Source organism: Taudactylus pleione, unplaced genomic scaffold (assembly GCF_031769625.1).
Source record: "Taudactylus pleione unplaced genomic scaffold, aTauple2 ptg000248l, whole genome shotgun sequence".
NCBI lineage: Eukaryota > Metazoa > Chordata > Amphibia > Anura > Myobatrachidae > Taudactylus > Taudactylus pleione.
In genome coordinates, this window is record NW_028284650.1 from 998,959 (window position 1) to 1,020,904 (window position 21,946).

General features: G+C 45.4%; 1 protein-coding gene across 1 annotated transcript in view; it reads left to right on the forward strand.

Moving 5' to 3' along the window:
* Nucleotides 1-21,946, forward strand: part of TYK2 (tyrosine kinase 2) — a 73,375-nt gene that overhangs the window by 20,748 nt on the left and 30,681 nt on the right. The window contains exons 5-12 of the mRNA XM_088479859.1: nucleotides 7,083-7,246; nucleotides 7,757-8,132; nucleotides 9,323-9,520; nucleotides 10,813-10,970; nucleotides 11,533-11,650; nucleotides 12,034-12,214; nucleotides 20,271-20,389; nucleotides 20,817-20,987. Of these exons, the coding sequence (XP_088335985.1) occupies nucleotides 7,083-7,246; nucleotides 7,757-8,132; nucleotides 9,323-9,520; nucleotides 10,813-10,970; nucleotides 11,533-11,650; nucleotides 12,034-12,214; nucleotides 20,271-20,389; nucleotides 20,817-20,987 (1,485 nt within the window). The remainder of the gene's footprint in view (nucleotides 1-7,082; nucleotides 7,247-7,756; nucleotides 8,133-9,322; nucleotides 9,521-10,812; nucleotides 10,971-11,532; nucleotides 11,651-12,033; nucleotides 12,215-20,270; nucleotides 20,390-20,816; nucleotides 20,988-21,946) is intronic.

Consider the following 21,946-nt stretch of genomic DNA (forward strand, 5'->3'; position numbering starts at 1 on the left):
TGGGAGGCAGATTACCTCAGCCAACAGGACATGCACCCAGGCGAATGGGCTCGCCATCCTCAGGTGTTTCAACAACTTGTCCACCGGTGGGGTCTTCCACAAGTCAACCTCATGGCGTCCAGACAAAATCTTATATTTAATGTCTCTGATCGAAAAATAAACATTCCGATTTTTCAAATAGTCTCTATCGATAGACTATTTGAAGAATCTGAATGTTTATTTCGGTTATCAGAGACTTTATACGAGGGTTATTCAAAAAGTAATGCCTAAATGCTCATAACTCTGAAATAATACGCAACATTTATTTGAAACTTTGTCAGTTTGTAGTTTAATATGCCTGCTAACTATGGCCCTCATTCAGACCCACTCGCGAGCGGCTGTCCGCTCGCAAGTCGGTCGATGGTCCCCGTTGGAGGGAGTTCCGTCGTGTGCATGCGCGAGTGTCTCATCAAAGGGGGCGTGCTGTCGATGGTGAGTGACAGCACGCCCCCTTTGGTGGGCGTGCCGGGGGCGTGCCTGCCAGACGGAGGCGTTCCCAAGGGAACGCCTACCGTCTGAAGCCGGCCCCACTGACATCACTAGTGATGTCAGTGGGAGTGATTTTGGCTCTGATAGAGCCAAAATCACTCCTGGCCTTGCGGTTGAAAAACTGAACCGCAGGCTTTTGCTCGCAGTTTCGATGGTCGCGATGGTCAAGACCATCGCGACCATCATCCTGCACGCTCGTATATGCTGTGGATGGTGACCCACAGCTATACAAGCGTCCAGGAGGACGCTCCATATTAATGGAGGTGGGCCCTGATTCAGAGCGAGCACTCTGGTCAGAGCGTCCGGCTCTGAATCAGGGCCAATATATGTAGTTTTGTTTAGGTAGTCCAAGAAATACCATGGTATCCAAGATGAAAGCAAGAGCCGTCATTGAATTTCTGGAAAAAGAAGGCTGCAGTGCTACAGAAATCCACAGAAGACTGAAAAAAGTGTATGGTGAGCGTACAATTGACTATAGCAATGTCAGAAGGTGGAGGAAGCGTTTTCAATAAGGAGAATCGTCCGTGTGCGACAAACCTCGTGGTGACAGCAGAGAACCGACACAAAGTTGATGCCATGATTCAGAAAGACCATTGTGTGACCATCAGAGATATCAGTGATGAACTGGAATGTAGCCATGGCACTGTAGAAACACTAATCAATGATTTGGGATACCGTAAACTGTGTGCTAAATGGGTTCCAAAGCAATTAACCAGGGTTCATAAGGCCCAGAGGGTGGAAGTGTGCAATGACCTTTGGACCAACTTTGAAGCCAACCCTGAGATGTTTTTGGAAAATGTCATTACAGGAGATGAGACCTTGGTATTCCTTTATGACCCAGAAACAAAGGCCCAATCAAAGTAATGGAAACACCCGAGTTCACCTAGGCTAAAAAAGTTTAAATCACAGCGATCCGTAAACAAAGTCATGGCCACATTCTTCTGGGATTGCAGAGGTGTTGTTATTCTCATCGATTACTTGGAACCAAACCAATCAATCAACAGTGATCGATACATTATTACACTTAAGAAGCTGAAAGAAGCCATCCGCAAAAAAAATTCAACAATTCCACTGTCAAATGTCCTCTTACACCACGACAATTCCAGACCTCACACTTCGATGGCAACATCTGCGGCCATTTCCAAAATGGGGTGGGCAATAATGCCACATCCACCATACAGTCCTGATTTGGCCCCTTCTGACTTTCATCTGTTTGGCCCTCTCAAATACTGTCTCCATGGTCAACATTTTGAAGACATAAAGGTTGTTAAAAACGCCATATATTCCTGGGTCAAACACAAACCACTGGAATATTTCCAAAGTGGATTCACAGCTTAGGTAGAGAGGTGGAGAAAATGTTTGAGGGTAGATGGCGAATATTTTGAGTAGAGTCTTTCTGTTACTAAGACTTCAAAGTATTTTGCCGCAATTTTCAAATCTGTATCTATAATAAAATTTGAGTTGTGAGCATTTAGGCAACCTCGTATATAAGATTAGCGCTCCACTAAAAATTCAGTTTGTTGTGTATTTATTTGTTTTCAGGGTGAGGGTGATGCCCCAGGAATTTTATGAAGAGAGCAGCTAATCAGTTGCGCAGAAGTGTGCTTCACATCATTGGTAGAGGTCCAGACAAAATCATCAACTACCTCTGTACTGCTCTAGGATGAGAGACCCCGAGGCAGTGGCAGTGGACGCACTGTCAACACCTCGGAGGTTCCAATTTGTCTATCTGTTCCCACCTTTTCCCCTTCTCCCTCGGTTTCTACAGTGCATCAAAAAGGGAGAGGTGCAAGGTTCTCTTAGTGGCTTCGGATTGGCCTTGCAGAGCTTGGTATTCCAACCAACCTACGTCCTCTACTGAATTACGATCCGTGGCTCCTACCTCCTGAGAGACGTTCTTTTACTATAGGGTCCGTTAGTCTATCCAGTCTTAAAGCGGCTACGTTTGACTGCATGGCTGTTGAAAGGGCCATCATACGTTGGAAAGGGATCCCATCCAGGGTAATCCCTACTATGCTTACAGTAGAGCTTGGAAAGAAGTTACTTCAAACCACTACCACCGTATTTGGAAAGCCTACGTTTCATGGTGTGAACGGCAGGGGTCGTCTCCTATAGTTTTCAAATTGGCCAAGCTCCTACTATTTCTACAAGCAGGTTCTCAGCCGGTCTACGTCTGGGTTCTCTCAGAGTTCAAATATCGGCTCTGTCTGTATCTCTCTAGTAGAAGCTGGCCTTAATTCCGGAAGTTCAGACATTTTTACAGAGGGTTGTCCGTTTACAGCCTTCCTTTGTTCCTCCTACGGCTCCATGGGATCTGGGTCTGGTCCTTTCCTTTTTTTAGTCTTCTCGGTTCGAACCTCTGGAGACTGTGGTGCTAAAATAGATTTCATGGAAGGTGGTACTACTTGCGCTGGCCTCAGCCAGCCCAGTGTCTGATCTTGGGCTCTATCCTGTTGTCCTCCATACTTGGTTTTTCATTCAGATAGGGCTGAACTCGTACGATAATGGACTTCCTTCCCAAAGTGGTTTCGGCTTTCCATATCAACCAACCTTTTGTACCGGTTCTTCCTCAAGATTCACCGGCTTCAAGATTCTTAAGATGATGTTCGACCTCTTCTGATCTAGGTGGAAAGGACTGCAGCTATACGTAAGACTAGGACGCTGCCAGTCCTGGTTGCCCAGCCTCCAAGCAGACGCTTGCACGTTGGAATCGTCTATCAGTCAGGCATATGTGGCTTCCTCAAGGGAGCCTCCTGTCTCTATTACAGCGCACTCCTTTCGCTCAGTGAGTGCCTCGTGGGTGGCTGCTCGCGTAGTTTCCATGCAGTTACTTTGCCGAGCGGTCACTAGGTCAGGCCGGCATACTTTAATTCACTTTTACAAATTTGAGACATTTGCGGCCTCTGCAGCGCAGTATGGCCGTGCTGTTTTGTAGGATACTAAGCGCTCTCCCGCCTGCGATGGGAGCTCTGGGACAGCCCCACTGTCATGAAGTCTCCAGTGTCCCCTAGTGGATGAAGGCGAAAACAGGATTTTGGTACTTACCGATGAATCAATTTCTCAGATTCCATAGGGGACACTGGGCCTGATTCAGACCCGCTCGTGAGCGCTGAGCGCTTGCAAGCGGGTCAATGGTGCCCAAGTGCGCATGCGCACGACGGAGCCGCCTCCGTCGTGCGCATGCGCGAGACCCGAATAACGACGGCCAAGTCGTCAAGGGTCTCGCACCAAAGGGGGTGTGCTGTCGATGGTGATTGACAGCACGCCCCCTTTGGTGGGCGTGCCGGGGGCGTGGCTGCCCAGACGGAGGCGTTCCCATGGGAACGCCTACCGTCTGGGGCCGGCCCCAGTGGGAGTGGTTTTGGCTCTGGTAGAGCCAAAAGCACTCCTGGGCTTGTGGCAGCGAGACCCTACCGCAGGGTCTCGTCGCAAGCTCGATGGTCGCGATGGTCTTGACCATCGCGACCATCATTTTGGCCTCTCGCTATAGCTGTGGGTGGTCACCCACAGCTATGCGAGCGGCCAGGAGGCCGCTCCAAAATGAAGGAGGGACAGCCCTGATTCAGAGCGAGGGCTCTGTCAGAGCGTCTGGCTCTGAATCAGGGCCACTGGCCGCCCACCCTGCGCTGTTCCTTCCTGCCATGGTTGTATCATTATCTGTTATGACTGCTTTTAAGGTTTTCCTTGTTTTACGTTTATTCCAACCTTTCTACACTTCCGTATTGTGATTTATTATGTGCACTCGTGTCACCTCCTCCTCTTTCGTTTTTTTCCAGCTCTCCTCGGGCACAGTTTCCTAAGACTGTGCTTGGAGGGGGGTATAGAGGGGGAGGAGCTAGTCACATTTTTAAAATTTAATGTGCCAGCTCCCACTTAGCACAAGTCTGTACCCCACTGTCATGAAGTCTCCAGTGTCCCCTATGGAATCGGAGAAAGGGATTTATAGGTAAGTACTAAAATCCAGCTTTTTCCTGGCTTTCTCTTAGCTATGTGTTGGTATCAACTGGCAAACTTGCCTTTTTGTGGTGCCCTGAGCTTACAGCACAGATCTGGAGGAAACAACTCTGTGTTATGTCCAGGGGCAGCAGAAATAAATAAGTTTGCAGTCCGAGATAAATCCCTTGCTGAAAAGCTCTGATGCCACATGAAAAGTTAAAGCACTGCATTTAGTAAACCGCGTAACATTGTGCGATTAATGTCCCTGTGGTTTTATAGACTGAGTAGTTCAGAAATCTTGCAGAACAATTGGATTGCAGTCTGGGTGCACAGTGTAACAGCTGCTCAATAACATAGAAAACATTTATATTAAATCTAAAATATTGACAATTCTATATACAACAGTGGTTCAATAAATAAGGTAACAAGACCTCTCTTTGCGTAAATTTATTTAACTCGTACATATATGTACAATCAATAGTATGGCCTTGGTACAGACCCATACTTGTCTAAGCATTTGTTTCAGCGGTACACCAAGGCATCTATCCCGGCATAGAAGAAATCGGTGTCAAGCGCCTGAAGCCAGGACATGATGGCTTGCTGAACTTCACCGCCAGTTGTGAATTGCCTTCTACCCAGGTGCTTCTTCAATGGTCCAAAGAGATAGAAATCACTCTGTGCCAGGTCAGGGCTGTTTTCTTGCTTAGCGTGGCGCTGCCAGCCTCACGGCCGGCACTTTAGTCGTGAGAACCGGCATTCTCTGACTTAATTGCCCACTGTCGGCCCAAACATCGCAGTGAATTGAATAGCTTCGGGAGCTCCCTCACGGGGCTATTCAGCATTGCTCTGAATTGAATCGAGCCCAATGTGTCTTAATAGCGGACAGCATTCACAGTGTCTCCCTTGGTGAGGAAATCAACAAGAAGCACGCCGTTGTGGTCCCAAAACAGTCGCCATGACCTTCTTTGTTGATGGAGTTGTTTTGAATTTTTATAAAGGTGGAGACGGTGCGTGTCTCCATGTCATGGATGCTCGCTTCATCTTTGTCACATGATGCACCTGTTTCATCGCCTGTAACAATACGCTGCACTTGTGGTTCCGCGCCAAGTGCATGAAAGACAATCTCATCCTGTTGGTTTAGTGAACTCCTGCGAGTTGCTTCTGTTACCCAGCGTGAACACTATTTCCTGTACCCCAGTTCACATGAACCATGTTGTGCACAGCACCCACTGAGATGTTCAGTTTGTCAGTAATATCCTTAACTCAAATATGTCTGTCCTCCTGATTCAGACCTTCAGTGTGGCACAAATGGTCATCTGTGGTGGACGTGCTATGTTGGCCGGATCGCTGCTCATACTAAACATCTGTCCTGCCATTAGCAAAGGCAGTGCACCAAAACCAAACCGGTTTCCGTGACATGATGTTATCACCTTACACCTCGACAAGTTGGCGATGCAATTCAGCTGCTGATGCGCCCATTAGATGCAGAAAACTGATCACACAATGCACATCAATGTCTGACCATGTTTTCCGCTAGCCTCCGCCGCCTTACATCTGATGTTGGGACAGTATGACTGATATGAGGTGTAGTCTAATGGCCGTGAGGGGAAGCAGAGATCTACCTGCTCTGGCCTGGTGGGAAATAGAGAACATTACACAGGCGAAAGATCTTGTTACCTTACTTACTGAACCACCCTCGTGTATAGTCTGTTTGTATAGAAATGTGTTGCATACATTACATACATAGTTCAGTGAATAGGAGACATAGGCCCTCATTCAGAGCCGTACGCTCTGAGCAGAGCGCACGCTCTGAATGAGGGCCGGACTCCATGAAAATGGAGCGTCCTCCTGGACGCTCGTATAGCTGTGGGTCACCACCCGCAGGCTATACGAGCGTGCATTTTGATGGCCGCGATGGTCGTGACCATCGCGACCATCGAAACTGCGAGCCGGAGCCTGCGGTTGAGGTTTTCAACCGCAAGCTCCGGAGTGATTTTGGCTTTATCAGAGCCAAAATCACTCCCACTGACATCACTAGTGATGTCAGTGGGCCGGCTTCTGACGGGAGGCGTTCCCGTGGGAACGCCCCCGTCAGGGAGGCACGCCCCCGGCACGCCTACCAAAGGGGGCGTGCTGTCAATCAACATCGACAGCACGCCCCCTTTGATCAGACACAACGAGCGAAGGACTTTCCTTCGCTCGTCGCGTCTGGCGCATGCGCACGACGGAGCTCCCTCCATCGTGCGCATGCTCAGTCCAGAACATCGACCCACTTGCGAGCGGACAGCCGCTCGCGAGTGGGTCTGAATCAGGCCCATAGTTCAGTGAATAGGAGCTGCAGTTGTTTTTCCAAGACTAGGGGGGTCAATTTACTAAAGGTTTATTTGAATCCATTTTTAAAGCAATCTAAGTTGATGCTGTGTTTCAGGGGCTAAATTGCACATTTACTAATATTTAAAAATCAATATAAAAAGATGTCTGTTAGTAAATGTGCAATTTAGCCCCTGAAACACAACATCGATTTAAAATCGATCAAAATCTTTTAAAATTGACCTTTAGTAAATTTACTCCTAGTCCCCTTCTTCCGTGATTCCAGGCTTCTCTTTTCTCTCCTGCAGGGCAAATTTGACTTTGTGAATGATGTAGTATCACTGAAGGACTTTCACACTGAGCCTGACATCCACAAGTTTAAGAATGAGAGCCTGGGTATGGCTGTGTTGCATCTATCACACATTGCAATCAAAAAGAAAGTGTCTTTGGAAGAGGTGGGCAAGAATATTAGGTAAGTGCTGCTTTTATTCAGTTATTTGGGACTTTAAAGTCTGTTTTAAACGTTTCTTTGATAGCTGTTGGTATTAAAGTAAACATTTTTTTATTGGATTACCTAAAATAAAATACAAACCTCGCCCCTGTGAATTTCTCATCCACATTTTGTTACCTATGGTTATTTGTACTTAAATCACCAGCTGGGAGATCAGTAGTAATGTTGGATCTCATTACATCATTAACAATTCTTTAGTCACGTTACTCATGCTATAGGGACTTGAGTGCTTCTGGGTAACGTTGGGGTGAGCAATATAATTTCATGGCACTCCCGTCCCTGTGAAACTGAAAAGATTCTTAATTGAAATCTAATTGCAAATGTTATTGTATTTCTGTGATATTTGTGCAGGGTGAGACACTTTAACCCATTCCTATAAATGCCTAGTCAGTAAATGAGGTAATTGTGGCACTGTATTTTCATGACATGGGTTTTCTTGTTACCTGCGTCTTATGTTGACGGTTTCCACAGCTTTAAGGAATGCATTCCCAAGTCGTTTTGCCGGCAGATTCAGCAGAACAACTACCTTACGAAGTTCCGCATCAAGAACGTTTTCAAGAAGTTTGTCCGTCATTTCCACCTCCACACCGTGAGCCCTGGCAAGCTGAGCGAGGAGGACGTTATGTACAAATACCTGTCAACTCTGGAAAATCTGGCTCCAAAATTTGGCTGCGAGGCGTTCAGGGCTCTGTCATTGCAGCTCCCGACAGAGGGAGAGAATCTGCCTTTATATATCAATGGGGGCTACGTGGATCACACAGACTGTGCGAGCGGGGACTTGACTGCCACACATCAGGTCATGGTTTGCGGCGTGTCGGGAATGATGTACAGGACTATGAAGCAGGAGGTGAGCTTTTCATTGAACAACTTATTTATGTTTGCCAATTCTGCATGCTAGTTGGTGGGTGAGCTAAGTGCAAGCCACACCCACTCACATGATTGGACCCTTCTGTTTGTGTGATGGCATTCTATTGATTGAGTCTAGACGTAATGCATCCTATGCTCTACTATGATGGGGTGGAGGCCCACAGTGAGATTGGTATAGAAAGGTTACATTGAATATGCAGAACAAAATTCTTAAGCTTTGCTTTCTGTCTATTTCATGTCCTTTGGGGCGGAGAAAAATACTGAAGTCCCAGGCAGGGGAGGGGCTTAACTTTTGGAGTTAAATTTAAATGCGTCCAAACTATTGTCACCACACTATATGCCCCAATCTTCCATTCTCTGCCACTAGATTCAGAAAAGAATACATTAGAAGTACAAAAATCCAATTTTTGCACTGCTGTTACTTCTAATACCCACAATATTGAACTCACTTATTCTTACTGAGAGACCCAAGGGATCTTAGGCACCGCTCCTTTAAGTTCCATCGACAGGGTCTGGGCAAGCCCGTAGACGTTCGGCGCAATGTAATGGTCTCAGGGCTGATATAGCACTTAGGGATCTATTCACTAAGCCTTGGAGAGAGATAAAGTGTAGAGAGAGAAGGTACCAGCCAATCCATTCCTACCTATCACTTTACAGGCTGTGTTTGAAAAATTACAGGAGCTGATTGGTTGGTACTTTTATCTCTCTCCACTTTATCAGCTTTGAACAGTCATTTCATAGACTCTGTTAGATGATGGGCATTTAGAAACTAATTGGTTGCTTTGGGCAACTTCTCCACTTTACCTCTCTCCATGGCTTGATACATCTCCCCGTAAAACAGTTAAAGTGTTGCAGATGGTGTATACATGTGAATGCTGATTTATATCAGTCCCGTAGTGGCGACTTATGAGATGCTTTTTCTTTTGCCAGCATTTGTTGGCAAAATATATATTTCTAGTTTATTAGATCTTGTAGAATGCCTGTTTTATATTGCTTTATTTTACTGTACTATTCTATATTAGTGAAGTCTGTGCACACATTCAAGGATAGAAAAATGCGGAATTGTGTACAAAATGAAAACTCCTAAATAATTACCAGTATATGAAAATAACGTATGTTTAATGTGCAAAAACGTTACATCCTGCTAAGTAAGGTTGGTTTGTGCTTTAGGAACGGTCAGGAAGCGGCAATCCAAGAAACTACTTCAGCAAGAAAAGCCGCGTGAAAGGACAGAAGGCCGGAAAGTCAGTGCTTGGGGCGGAAGCAAGTGACCAGAAATGGGAGCAGTTCTGTGATTTCCAGGATATCACTCATATTGTTATCAGCAAGAGTAAAGTCAGCATCAACTGCCAGGACAACCGCTGCCTGGTGCGTGGTTATTACATTCCATCATCCACTCCTCCCTGCTCTTCTTCTTCTTTTTTAAACCTCCCTTCCCCCTACTCACACACCTTGCTCCATCTGTCTCTTCCTCATGTTCCCTTTCTTTCTCCTCTCACTGCCTTTTCCCCCTTCTCCTATCTTTCTTTCTCCTCTCACTGCCTCTTCCCCCTTATCCTATCTTTCTTTCTCCTCTCACTGCCTCTTCCCCCTTCTCCTATCTTTCTCTCTCCTCTCACTGCCTCTTCCCCCTTCTCCTATCTTTCTCTCTCCTCCCACTGCCTATTCCCCCTTCTCCTATCTTTCTCACTCCTCTCACTGCCTCTTCCCCCTTCTCCTATCTTTCTCACTCCTCTCACTGCCTCTTCCCCCTTCTCCTATCTTTCTCTCTCCTCTCACTGCCTCTTCCCCCTTCTCCTATCTTTCTCTCTCCTCTCACTACCTCTTCCCCCTTCTCCTATCTTTCTCTCTCCTCTCACTACCTCTTCCCCCTTCTCCTATCTTTCTCTCTCCTCTCACTGCCTCTTCCCCCTTCTCCTATCTTTCTCTCTCCTCTCACTGCCTCTTCCCCCTTCTCCTATCTTTCTCTCTCCTCTCACTGCCTCTTCCCCCTTCTCCTATCTTTCTCTCTCCTCTCATTATAGAAAAAAGGTGTATTTCACCTCCTAGCGCTTTTTTCTATTGTGTATGATCTTTTGAGTAGTGGGTGTTTACCCGATTGTATTTTCACCCTTGCTGCATCCCTGATTTTATTGCGCACTTACCATCAATATTGTTTTCTATAAAATCTCTCCTCTCACTGCCTCTTCCCCCTTCTCCCATCTTTCGCTCTCCTCTCACTGCCTCTTCCCTCTTCTTTTCCTTCTCACCCTCCTCTCACTGTTTCTTCCCCCTTCTCCCTCTGTCTCTCCTCTTACTGCCCCCCCTCCCCCTTCTCCCTCTGTCTACTCTTTAGCTCTTCTCCAATTTCACTCTGTTTCTCCCCTCTTCAGCTCTGTCTTTTTTCCCCCAACTTGCTTTTTCCCATCTCACTTACTCTTCTCCTTCGCTTACCCCTAATCTCCCTCCTTTGTACCCAGGTCTTTTCATTCTGATCTATTTTCTTATTGCCCCCCCCCTTCTACATTCTTATTCCCATCTCTTCCTTTGCTTACTTTTGCCCCATCTCCCTCTATAAACCCTGCCTGCTGGTTCAGTTTTTGCACCTGACTTGCTTCTTGCCTTATTTTGTTTTACTTTCATTGCCTGCCATAAGCCTATGTCTTCTCTGTCTTCTACAGGAGATAGTCCTGCCATCATATGAAGAGGCTTTGTCTTTTGTAGCGCTGGTGGATGGATATTTCAGGCTCACGACTGATTCCAACCACTACCTGTGTCATGAAGTGGCCCCGCCACGCTTAGTGATGAGTGTCCTAAATGGGATTCATGGGCCCCTACAGTACGTGCACAGTATACCTCTCCCTCTCTCCCTCCCTCCCCCTCTCTCCTTCCCTCGTATTGTTGACACTGAAGTGGAAACACAATTCTCCCTCTCTCATATCCCAAACATTATGTGACAAGCCGAGCCTACATTCAATCCTTGTGCCAGATCCGATAATGCACAGGGGTGAAGTTCGCTAGTTCGCTGTTCGATCTGTCTGTTGTCGAAGCACACTAACCGTGAAATAGGTGTAAGTGGGTGGTGACCATGCGAGCGCACAGAACTCTTCTGTCTTGTGGTAGTGTTATGGGCATGTTTGCCGGCTTCCGTGCTCCATCGTAGCCTGGGGTGGGGGAGTGTGCAGACAAGTGGATTTTTAGTAGATTCTGGCATTAACATAAGGAAGTACGTAGGCTGCTGCGGATGTGTCCCGCCTAAGGCCCTGTATGTGCAGTTCCTGCTTATGTTAGTGCGTGTGTATGACTAGTCACCCATCCTGTTTTGTCATTAGAGCTAGTAGCATCACTTCTGGTCTCTGTAATACTGTCCCTTTATAGCCATGACACCTGTTATCCTGCAGGGAGCAGTACGTGGTACAGAAGCTGAAGCGGGAAGAGCAGACGGATGGGTTGTACATTATCCGCTGGAGCGCTTTTAACTATGACAGACTCATCATGACTGTGAAAGGAGTAAACCAGGTCGGTGATGGGTTAACTGGTGGTGTGGATTGTCATGTAAAGTTATTATACAGTCTCTAAATCTTTGTGTCATTTGCTGACTTTATTGGACTGTTGCTGTAAAGACATAAACCTTTGTGGAGGCATGCCTGCTATCAGAACTGGACTGTAATTCCTTTCTGCGCCCCGTCTCTTCCACATTAGATCTAGCTGGATTATTCACTGGTACGAAGCATGAGAACTCCCCCAGTTGGGACTTTTTATCTTCATTTTTAAAATGAGCTAAACATGTAGAATGAATAGGTGTTCATTATGGGTAAATGTCATCCTCTGTTTAGAGCTGAATTATTGATTTCTTTTGCATTTCACTAGAACTTCCTAGTTTCTGTTCTATTGTTCCACAGAGTAAAGGCTGCAGCTACAAGCAGTTCAGGATAGATAAGGTGGGCAATTTGTATACACTGGAGCAGTGGGACCGAGGGTTTCCCAGCATCAAAGAACTAACGGAGAACCTGCGGGGCTGCACCCTGAAATCTGGGCAGGAGGTCTTCCACGTGAAGCAGTGTATCCTGCCAAAGTCTGGAGGTACAGGCACTGCTCTGATTTATTATTATATCCTGCTAACATTGAGATTATAGAATCAATGTACAACCAAAGGAATTATGTTACAGCTATAACCTTCTTTTGTCTGTAAGCAGTTGGTGCATATACTCTCCAGTAATGTGTATATAGCACAAACCTATCCTACAGCTCCTGCCATCTTCCATGTGCTGGTTGCATTGTTTTCTATTTATGGCTGACTCGCATCCATGTATCCTCTTGTTCACGCTACTCAATGTAAAACCAACTACGCTGGCTCCTTGTGGTGGTGGGGGTAGACAGTGTACTCTCTCTGACTGACACCCCTAAAAATGACAGGAGCCCCAGCACAGATATAGTAAGTGCTATATATACCACACTAGAGAATGTATATAACCTCATATAGGGGTTATATGTGCAAAATTGAGCTTATATAACATTGTTAACCTTTCAAAAATAAACAGGCGTTCTTGTGTAACGCCTGGTCACATGATCTCAGTTCTATGATTATTAATTACTACCTTTGACTTTTGGGAGGTGCAGAAAGTGAGTTACATTTTAGTCGTAGACGGCAAGGCGCTGCAAACAAAACAAAACAAAAAATAACACTACCCTAAAGGAGATACAAAGTCATTGATTCTTTTGGAGGGATACCCCGGACACTGAGACACACTGTTGACTCCTGTGCCAGCCAGTCCGATGTGCAGCAGGTAACAAGGTCCACGGGGACTTGAAGATCTAGAACTGATCCCTGACTCGACATTAGACCAGCCCGACTCCTAGTCTTTGCTGTCCTCCAGAAGCGCTATGGACCCTTAGGCTTTATAACTATACTTTGTTCTTCAGGGTCCATAGGGATCCACAGGGATACCATGGGGATAATGTTGTTGGAGTGATCCAGGCACCAAACCGTTAAGCTTTCAGCACTCTGGATGCCCCAGACACTTCTGCTGCCATGAGGCCAGCGTACCCGGCCAGTTGACGTAGCTTAGGGGAGGTAGGCTCTCCCCCGGCAGCTCCTCACCCAGACGCAGATCCATCAAAGGTTTTCCCGCGTCTGGGTTGCTCCTCTTACCCTCCCCGTGTATATGAGACACTCACAGTCCACTATCTGTGCTCTACTGAAGCTGTTTGGTCTCAGGAGAGTTTGGGTCAGTCTCCCTGTGTATTTCTCCTTCGTGTCAGGTATATAGTGCTCTATAGCCTACCAAGTTTGAGTAGTTGATTCAGGGTCCATTGCAACTAATTTACATATGCATTGTATGTGACTGTGTGCTAGCTGCTGTGTTGATACTGCCTTTTATTTCTGACTGTCAGTTATAACTATCACTGTTTATTCTCCTCATCTCTCTGTTACAGGTGTATGGGGGTTTTCCTTGGTCTCCCTGTATACCTCTCCCACGGGTCAGGTATACAGTGCGAAAAGAACATAGACAGCGCTAATTTATAAGAAATGTTGTATATATTATTTTGTAAAAAGTCTAATCTAATACACCGGCACGTGTGACCACTAACATATTAGGATTATTAATACATCAATAGGATATACACGTGCGGCAATAATAATAAATATATGTCATATTTTAGATCTAATATAAGTTCAAGTCTAAGTACTTAGTGAACCCTTTTTCATCCTAAATAAGGACATTCATGCATTCCTCTCCTATAACTGTTATGAATCCATTTTCACTAGTACATGACAAATAAGATGTAAAAGTCAGCTGAAGTTGGAACTGAGGACAGCTTGTGATTATTTTTAAATAGTTCAGTTTCTATAGCATATGATCAGTCAAGCATATTCATAAAGCAGTCAGCTGAAATTATTATTGCCGATGGTAAGGTAAACTTCGAGTCTTTAAGCAAGCAAGGAGAAAGCAGTTTGTTTGGCAGAAACAGAGATATTTTCAGATCTTGGTTAGTATGTATATAAAGCCATGCAGAAAGTTCCTAGCATTTGTTCAGCGTCTTTAGCATGCATGCATAGTTAGATAGGAAGCATAGCAAACGTCAAGATTAGAGGATCCTCTCTCTCAAGTTTCCAATAAAAGCCATCCACTGCCTTTAATCAAGTTTATTACTCACGATTCTCCTCGTCAGCGGCTTCCTCAGAAGGAAGCTGCTGACAAACTACACAAGCGGAGAAACGCGTAAAGGACTGTGATTCATAAGACACCAGCTGGTAAATACCACCTTTTTGCAAAGGAGAACCCAGTTCCTTTGGTTCAACATGGAAGGGGTTATTCCAATCTGTTGTTGGTTCAGAAACCAAATGGGTCTCATCACCATATTGTAAATTTGAAAACCCTCAACAAGTTTATCTGTGTTCCCAAGTTCCGTATGGAGACTCTTCGATCAATTATTTTGGCAATGGAACCTGAGGATTTTATGGCTTCCCTGGACATTCAGGATGCGTATCTGCATGTACCTATTACGCCATCCCACCAATAATTTCTACGGTTTGCTGTCCTGCAACAACATTACCAATTTCAGGCCCTGCCCTTTTGGTCTATAAACGGCCCCTCGGGTCTTCACCAAAATAATGGTGGTTATGACAGCTTCTATTCCTGGACGACCTTCTGATATTGGCACAGTCTCCAGCTGTTTTACAACACCATCTTCAACTGACCGTTGTCTGTCTACAGACGCACGGCATCCTCTCTTTCTCCAACACAGCGGATGGTACATCTGGGGAAAATTCTGGATTCTCATGCACAAATGTTGTTTCTGCCAAGAGACAAGATTGCGGCCCCATCATTGCGAGTACGCAAATTGATCAATCAGCGATTCAGGTTTTTGGGTCAATGGTATCCACCTTCGACATGGTGGAATATGTTCAGTTCCACTTCAGACCTTTGCAGCAATTGATTCTCTCCCATTGGAATGGACAGTATAACCTAATACGGTCCTTCTAACTCCGGAGGTTCGTCTCTCTCTTGTGGTGGCTACAAAAAGATCATCTAGGACAAAGGTCTTCCATTCTGGATTCCAAATAGGGTGCTTCTCACCACGGACGCCAGTCTTCGCTGATGGGGGGTGGTGACAGCCGCCTTTCAGGGAAGATGGACAGGGCCATCATACCTTTCTGGGAAGATGGACAGATCAGGAAAGTCATCTGCCCATAAACGTTCTGGAGTTTCGAGCAGTATACAGAGCACTTGTCATTGCACAGGACCTGCTCCAGGGCAGGCCGGTCCAGATCCAGTCACGACAATGCGACCACAGTAGTCTATCTCAGTCGTCAGGGAGGCACACAGTCACGCAGCCATGTGGGAAGTGACAAACATTCTGATCTGGGCAGAACGTCATCTTCCGACTATCTCTGCAATATTCATCCCGGGAGTCCTCAACAGGGAAGCGGATTTCCAAAGTCATCAGGACATACACACCTGAGAATGGGCTCTCCACCCGGGGGATTTTCAACTCCTGGTGAACAAATGGGGCCTACCAGACGTAGACCTCATGGCCTCGCGTCACAATCACAGGGTCCTCAGGTACGGGTCCATGAACAGAGACCCCTCAGCCGCATTCGTAGACGCACTGGCAGTGAGATGGGACTTAAAGCTGGCGTATTTCTTTCCTCCAATTTCCCTCCAAAGCGTCCTCAGGAAATTCAAGCAGGAAGGTGGAACAGTGATACTAGTAGCTCCTGCTTGGCCCAGACGCCATTGGTTCACCGGCATACGGAATCTATCCATAGACATTCCGTTTCCTCTTCCTCTATGTCCGGATCTGTTACTGCAGGTAGTGTCCCGTTACTGCAGGTAGTGTCCCGTTTTCATGTGATTGAAGAGATTGTGGTTCGTTTTTCAGTCTTCAGACCTTTCTGTAGGTGAAGCCTCCCTAGATGTGGTTCGTGCTCTCCGTATCTATGTGGATCGTACAAACTTTTAGAAAATCAGACGCTCTTTTTGTGTTATATGGTTTTCACAAATGAGGTTGGCCAGCTAACAAACAGACTCTGGCTTGATGGTTATGTATGACGATCTCTCAGGCTTACATGCAGGCTGATATTCTTGTTCCAATCACGGCGACAGCACATTCTACCCGGTCTGTGGGACCATTTTTGGCGTTTCATCATGATGCCTCTGCTGAGCAATTGTGCAAGGTAGCCACGTGGTCTTCTGTCCACACTTTTCTTAGGTTCCTACACCTTTGATACTTTTGTCTCTCAGGATTCTTCCTTTGGGTGGCAGGTTCTCCTTTCTGATCAGGAGCGTCCCCACCCTTAGGGAACTGCTTTAGGACATCCCCATGGTATCCCTGTGGATCCCTATGGATCCTGAAGAAGAAAATAAAAGTTATGGTAGTCTTACCTTTGTTAACTCTTTACTTCGAAGTCCATATGGTCCACAGGGCATTCACCCGGACGCACCTGGCTGCATTGGGTAATTTTTCTTTCTGTCATGGATTCCCTCTTTATCTATGTTAGAGTTTTCTGGTGTACGATTGTTCTTCCTTCTCCTCTTTCCTTCTCCTTTCTTGGGCTTGTTTACAAAACTGAATGCCTGTGGCCAGGGGCGGGGCATACGTGGAGGAGGACCTGGGGCATCCTGGGAGCTAAAAGCTTAACTGTTTGGTGCCTGGATCACTCCACCCACATTATTACCATGGTATCCCTGTGGACCCTATGGACTTTGAAGAAAAAAACTTAACCAAGGTAAGTCTACCATAACCCTTATTATTCCTTACACAGCGCTGAAAAACCCCAGAGGCTCAGGGTTAGATTGTCCTCTGAAATGGCTGTTTCCCACCTCCTGCTTTTGTGCTAAAGTCATCCTTCACAGCTGCTTGTGTGGCTAAAATGTCTTTTACTTAGGAAGCACACACCAGATGGAGCTTCGGACGTATCATCCTACATGGAGAAAGCGGCCAGATCCTTGGCTAATTTGATGGTGTCTCAAATGATTGACAGATGATGCTTGTCTGTGCTGCCTTTTTCAGAGAATACCTTCCTCAGACTGAATTGGTAAAGATGGTTAAAGATGCTCATGGCAGGAAGAGTTCTTTCCTTCCTCAGAATCAGCCAAAAAGGGTTACATTCTATTACATGAGCTCCTTTTTCTCCGGCACCATACAGTTATCGGGACACACTCTGTGGCCCATGGAAACCCCACAAAAAAGTAATTTTTTACTTTAAAACTAAAAGACACTGAGAGGCAACTTAAGTAAGCAAGCCACCACTTCTCGACTCTTTTAAGCCAGAAGTTTAAAACGACAATCAAAGCAAATCACACCTAAGATGTCCTGATGAGTATGCTGAATTGATTGGTGCTCACCTACTCCAGTTTTGCATTTCATGGTTGTCCCCTGGGAACTCTCTGTTCTCATTCATGCTTTCCGGAGCTCGTTCCAGTGTTCTTGCCTCTTGTACGTTCCCAAAAGTTCAAGAATGCTTTATACTTGAACAGTCAGGTGCTAGAGTCTGTGGTCTTCTGCCTTGTCCTGAATCGTCAGTGAGGTTCAATTTTTATTTTATTCTCTTCCTAATACAAAAGGGGATGGCTCTTTTTTTATCCTCAACAACAAATTCCTTCTGCGGGAACAATTCAAAATGGAGTTGGTCATAACATAAGTAGAGTTACTAGCATCCCTGTATATCAGAGATGCTTACCTTTGGGAGGACATGCACACCAACCTCTGATACTTACGTGAGATCAATGGTGACCAGTGGCAGCTCCAAAGGTGTGGCTCCAGCACAGTTCAAAATTTAAATAGGGGAGCCACACCAACTCATTTCAAACAAAGCCAAACATCACTGGCTGGGACTCACTGGCAGTTGGTGTGACTCCCCTATTTGAATTTTGAACTGTGCTGCAGCCCCACCTCTGGAGCCGCCACTGATGGTGACTATGATTTACCCATGGAAGTGGTGCCATGTGTATAATTCACATGCTATTCAAAATACACTGTCTTGTCTCGTGGCATCTTATGAGCCCATCTGTCTAACTCACAGGTTGGTTGCTTCTCCAAGGAGTTGGATAGATCAATCCATTCTGATAACGGGAACACGCTCGTCTGTTCCATTGTAGCATGATAAATTACAGTATCCTGGGTGGTTTTGCTTCATATACGCACTCATGGAGTCCATCTTGCTGGACAGTCTCCTGGAACTCGAGACCATATATCAGGTCTTTAAGGTCAGACAAACACTGCTGCAGCAATGGGTAATGTGAAACATCAGGACTGCACTCGCAGCCCAAATCCATGAGAGAGGTTAAGATCTTTTATGACTTCTATCTCAGACACAGCTGAGACACTTCAGGTGCAGGTGATTTGGTCCTTCCATCCTTTACATTTTGCATGATTTTCTCAATGTCTGGGTTCTTCAGAAAACAGTAGGGGGCACGTATCGTGGATTTTCTACCAGTTCCATTGGGTAGTAGTTGGTTTATCAGCAATTATAACTTTGAACATGATTGTAAAGCATCATGTTTAGAAGTTATAATGCCTATACAGTTACAATGCTTTAAATAACATAAGTGTTGCCATTGTCCCATCAATATAATGCTGTTGACCTATTGACTGTTGACAGCATGAAGATCATCAATACATATGTATGTCATTCCTTGGCTAATGTACTTTGTGGTTCATCCCCCAAGCTCCCACTAATTCCTCCAATCCTATGGAAGGTCATGTTACTAGTTAGACCTGTGCACTGTGGTTACTTCAGAACAGGAGAAGTGCAGGCAGTGTCCATCTCCCCCTAGTGGACCATATAGTCCTAGTAAGCAGATCTGGTTATCTTCTCTTGTTCAGTTAACCTTTGTATCTTCCCTTCTGCTAGACCTTCTTTCTCAGAGCTGCTACTTTGACGGGACCTGATGGAACTTGCTTTAATGGATGCCACTCAAAGCCATCATAATTGTTTACCCTATTACTCGCGCTATACTGTGGGCACTCTGGTTTCTGCTTTCCCTAGCTACCTGAGGGATTAATTTTTAACAATCCTACCTTTCGCAAAGAAAGGCATGTTCTACCTGACTTGTTTTGTCTTTTACCTCTTGTTGTTGCTTTTCCTATATAGGGGGCTGGAAATTCTCTCAAAAGTACTGATTTCTGTTGTCGGTGGTTTATCCGTGCCAGCTTCCTGCAGCTGAGTGGCTTCACAATGAACGTCCTTTACCACCATGGAACCTGACCCTTGCTCTGATTTTCGTGCAGGGTGCCCCTTTTGAAGTGCCTATGTTGTTTTCCCTTGTGATATTTTTTTTACTTTTTGCAAGAGTTATTGGGGTGTCATCCATGTGGCCGGGCAACTCCAAGACACCAGTGCTGCACTTTTTTGGATGTGGTGCATTGTATAAGGATCTAACTGTCCAGACTGTGCGTCTTATGTCACCCTTATGCACGCTCCCACTAGAAATGCAAAGTCTTCGTTACCTCTTTCCCTCATCATTTAATTACCCTGTCTGTTCTGCAGTCAACTACCAACAATTGCTGTTAGTATGATCAGTCCATTGTAACGGATGACGGTGACAGGCAGTCAGATTTGTAGTACATCGTTCTTGGTGTTGCCTGTCTCAGTAAACGTGTATCACAAATGCTATGTCTCTGTATATGTGAGATAATGCGCTCCCTAGTGTAAATGATATGGATATCAGGTGTCTATTAGCAGTTATGTGACTATACAGTATATAGTCACAAGGACATAAACTCAGTGCTTTTACATAGGCCACAGAAATGCCGTCTAAATTCCATTATGACTTGCAGTAGGATTATGTTAACATATAGGTCACAAGTTTCCCTGATGAACTCTCAAGTTATCCGTTGTTTAAATAAATGTATACACATATTCAGTATAATAACATAACGTGTTTGTTACATATGGAATGAGGCGCTCACTGCTGCCGTTTGTGTGTATAATAGAAGTCACCAAGCAGTGCTATAGGTGGCTGTAGCCCAAGAAGCCTCCTGGTTGGAGTAATAATGTACAGTAGTGGATGCAATCTTTATTCCTAGTCAGCACTGATGTGATGATATCAGAGCTATCACTATACAGAACTTATTTGTATCTAGTGCCAAACAAATGTGTGTAACTGAACCACTTCTTGTTCCATTTCAGAAGTTTCCAACTTAACCATCTGCCGGAAAGGGAAAAACAGCAAAGAGGGCTCAGTGTCCCGAAATCTGAACTTGAGTCAACTTAGCTTCCACCAGATCCGCAAGCATGAGATCTCACAGGTCTGTGTTCAAAGCGAGCATTATTGTGGCATCCGTAATATCTATACCGGCACTCTTTTCACTCTGCATTGTTTACCCGGGGACAGGTGTCATTATAGCTCCCTTTTTATCCTGTCGAATATCACACTCAACAATGTCAACTTACAGTGTGATGAGGGGTTTAATATCACACCACCAGTTATCTTTGGCCTTTTCTAAAGTATTGCTTGTCGCCATAGGATGTACGAGATGATCAAATGCTATCACACAAAAGTACATCCATGGCATTATTACAATAAGGGTGACAGATCCAAACCCATAAGAGAGGGGTCTACCTTAAGGAGCTTGCAGTCTATCAGTGCCAGCACTTCCTATTCCCCAGCCCTAATAACACACCTGTCACCAGACTTCTGGTCATGCTCAGAAATAATCTGTATCCGCTTCACAGAAATCCCACTTGGGTCAGGGGACCAGATCGAATATCTATGAAGGAGTTCTCATGGTGAGTGGGGGTGGCGAGTCTGATTCAGATAACGAGTCCAGTGAGCTGAACAATAACTCCAATGATCTACGAGTAGTCCTGAAAGTGCTGGATCCCAGTCATCAAGACATAGCGCTGGTGAGTGCTGTATGCACAGTGGAGCCTGTGTGATTATAGCACTAGTGAGCCTGTGTGATGATGGCACTGGTGAGTGCGGTATGCATAGTGGAGCCTGTGTGATTATAGCACTGGTGAATGCTGTATGCATAGTGGAGCCTGTGTGATAACACTGATGAGTGCGGTATGCATAGTGGAGCCTGTGTGATTATGGTGCAGTGTGCAGAGAGTCTGTGTGATTATAGCACTGGTGAGTTTGTGTAGTGAATCTATGTCTACTATCTGTTCATGTAAACTTTACTGCAGCATCTTGTTTAGTCCTGTTAATCAATTCACCACCTCCTACGTGCCCTTCTCCAATTACTACTCCCTTACCTGCATCTTCCTTTCAAAAACACATACTGGGCACTATTTGTTCACCTCCTCTTATCTGTGCTCCCAGGTATTATCCAACTAATTTTACTGTTCTCTCCACACCTTATACTGACCTTATCCAGCTAACAGATGTGTCCACATTAACTTTACATTGATATTATCCTGGTCACAGATGTGCCACCTTCACCCCCTATCCTGCTCATAGATGTCACCTTACACTGACCTTATCCTGCTCACAGATGTCACCTTAAGCTGGCCACACATCTAAAGATCATCTGTCCAACCAGCCAACTAGTTGATTGGTTGGAATGAAAACCTGGGAAGGTATGAAAGCAAATGACAATCAGAAATTTGCTCCCAAACGCCGGAAAATAGACAAAAACTATTGTTTGAACAAATTGTTTAGATCAAACATTTAACAAACTTGTCTGAACGACCATTTTCATCTGTTTCTGGCATTTAGGAGCAAATTGCTGATCATTATTTACTCCCATACGTTACCAGATTTTCATTCCAACCAATCAACTAGTTGGCTGGTTGGACAGATAATCTTTAGATGTGTGGCCAGCTTTAGACTGATCCTGCTCACAGATGTCACCTTACAC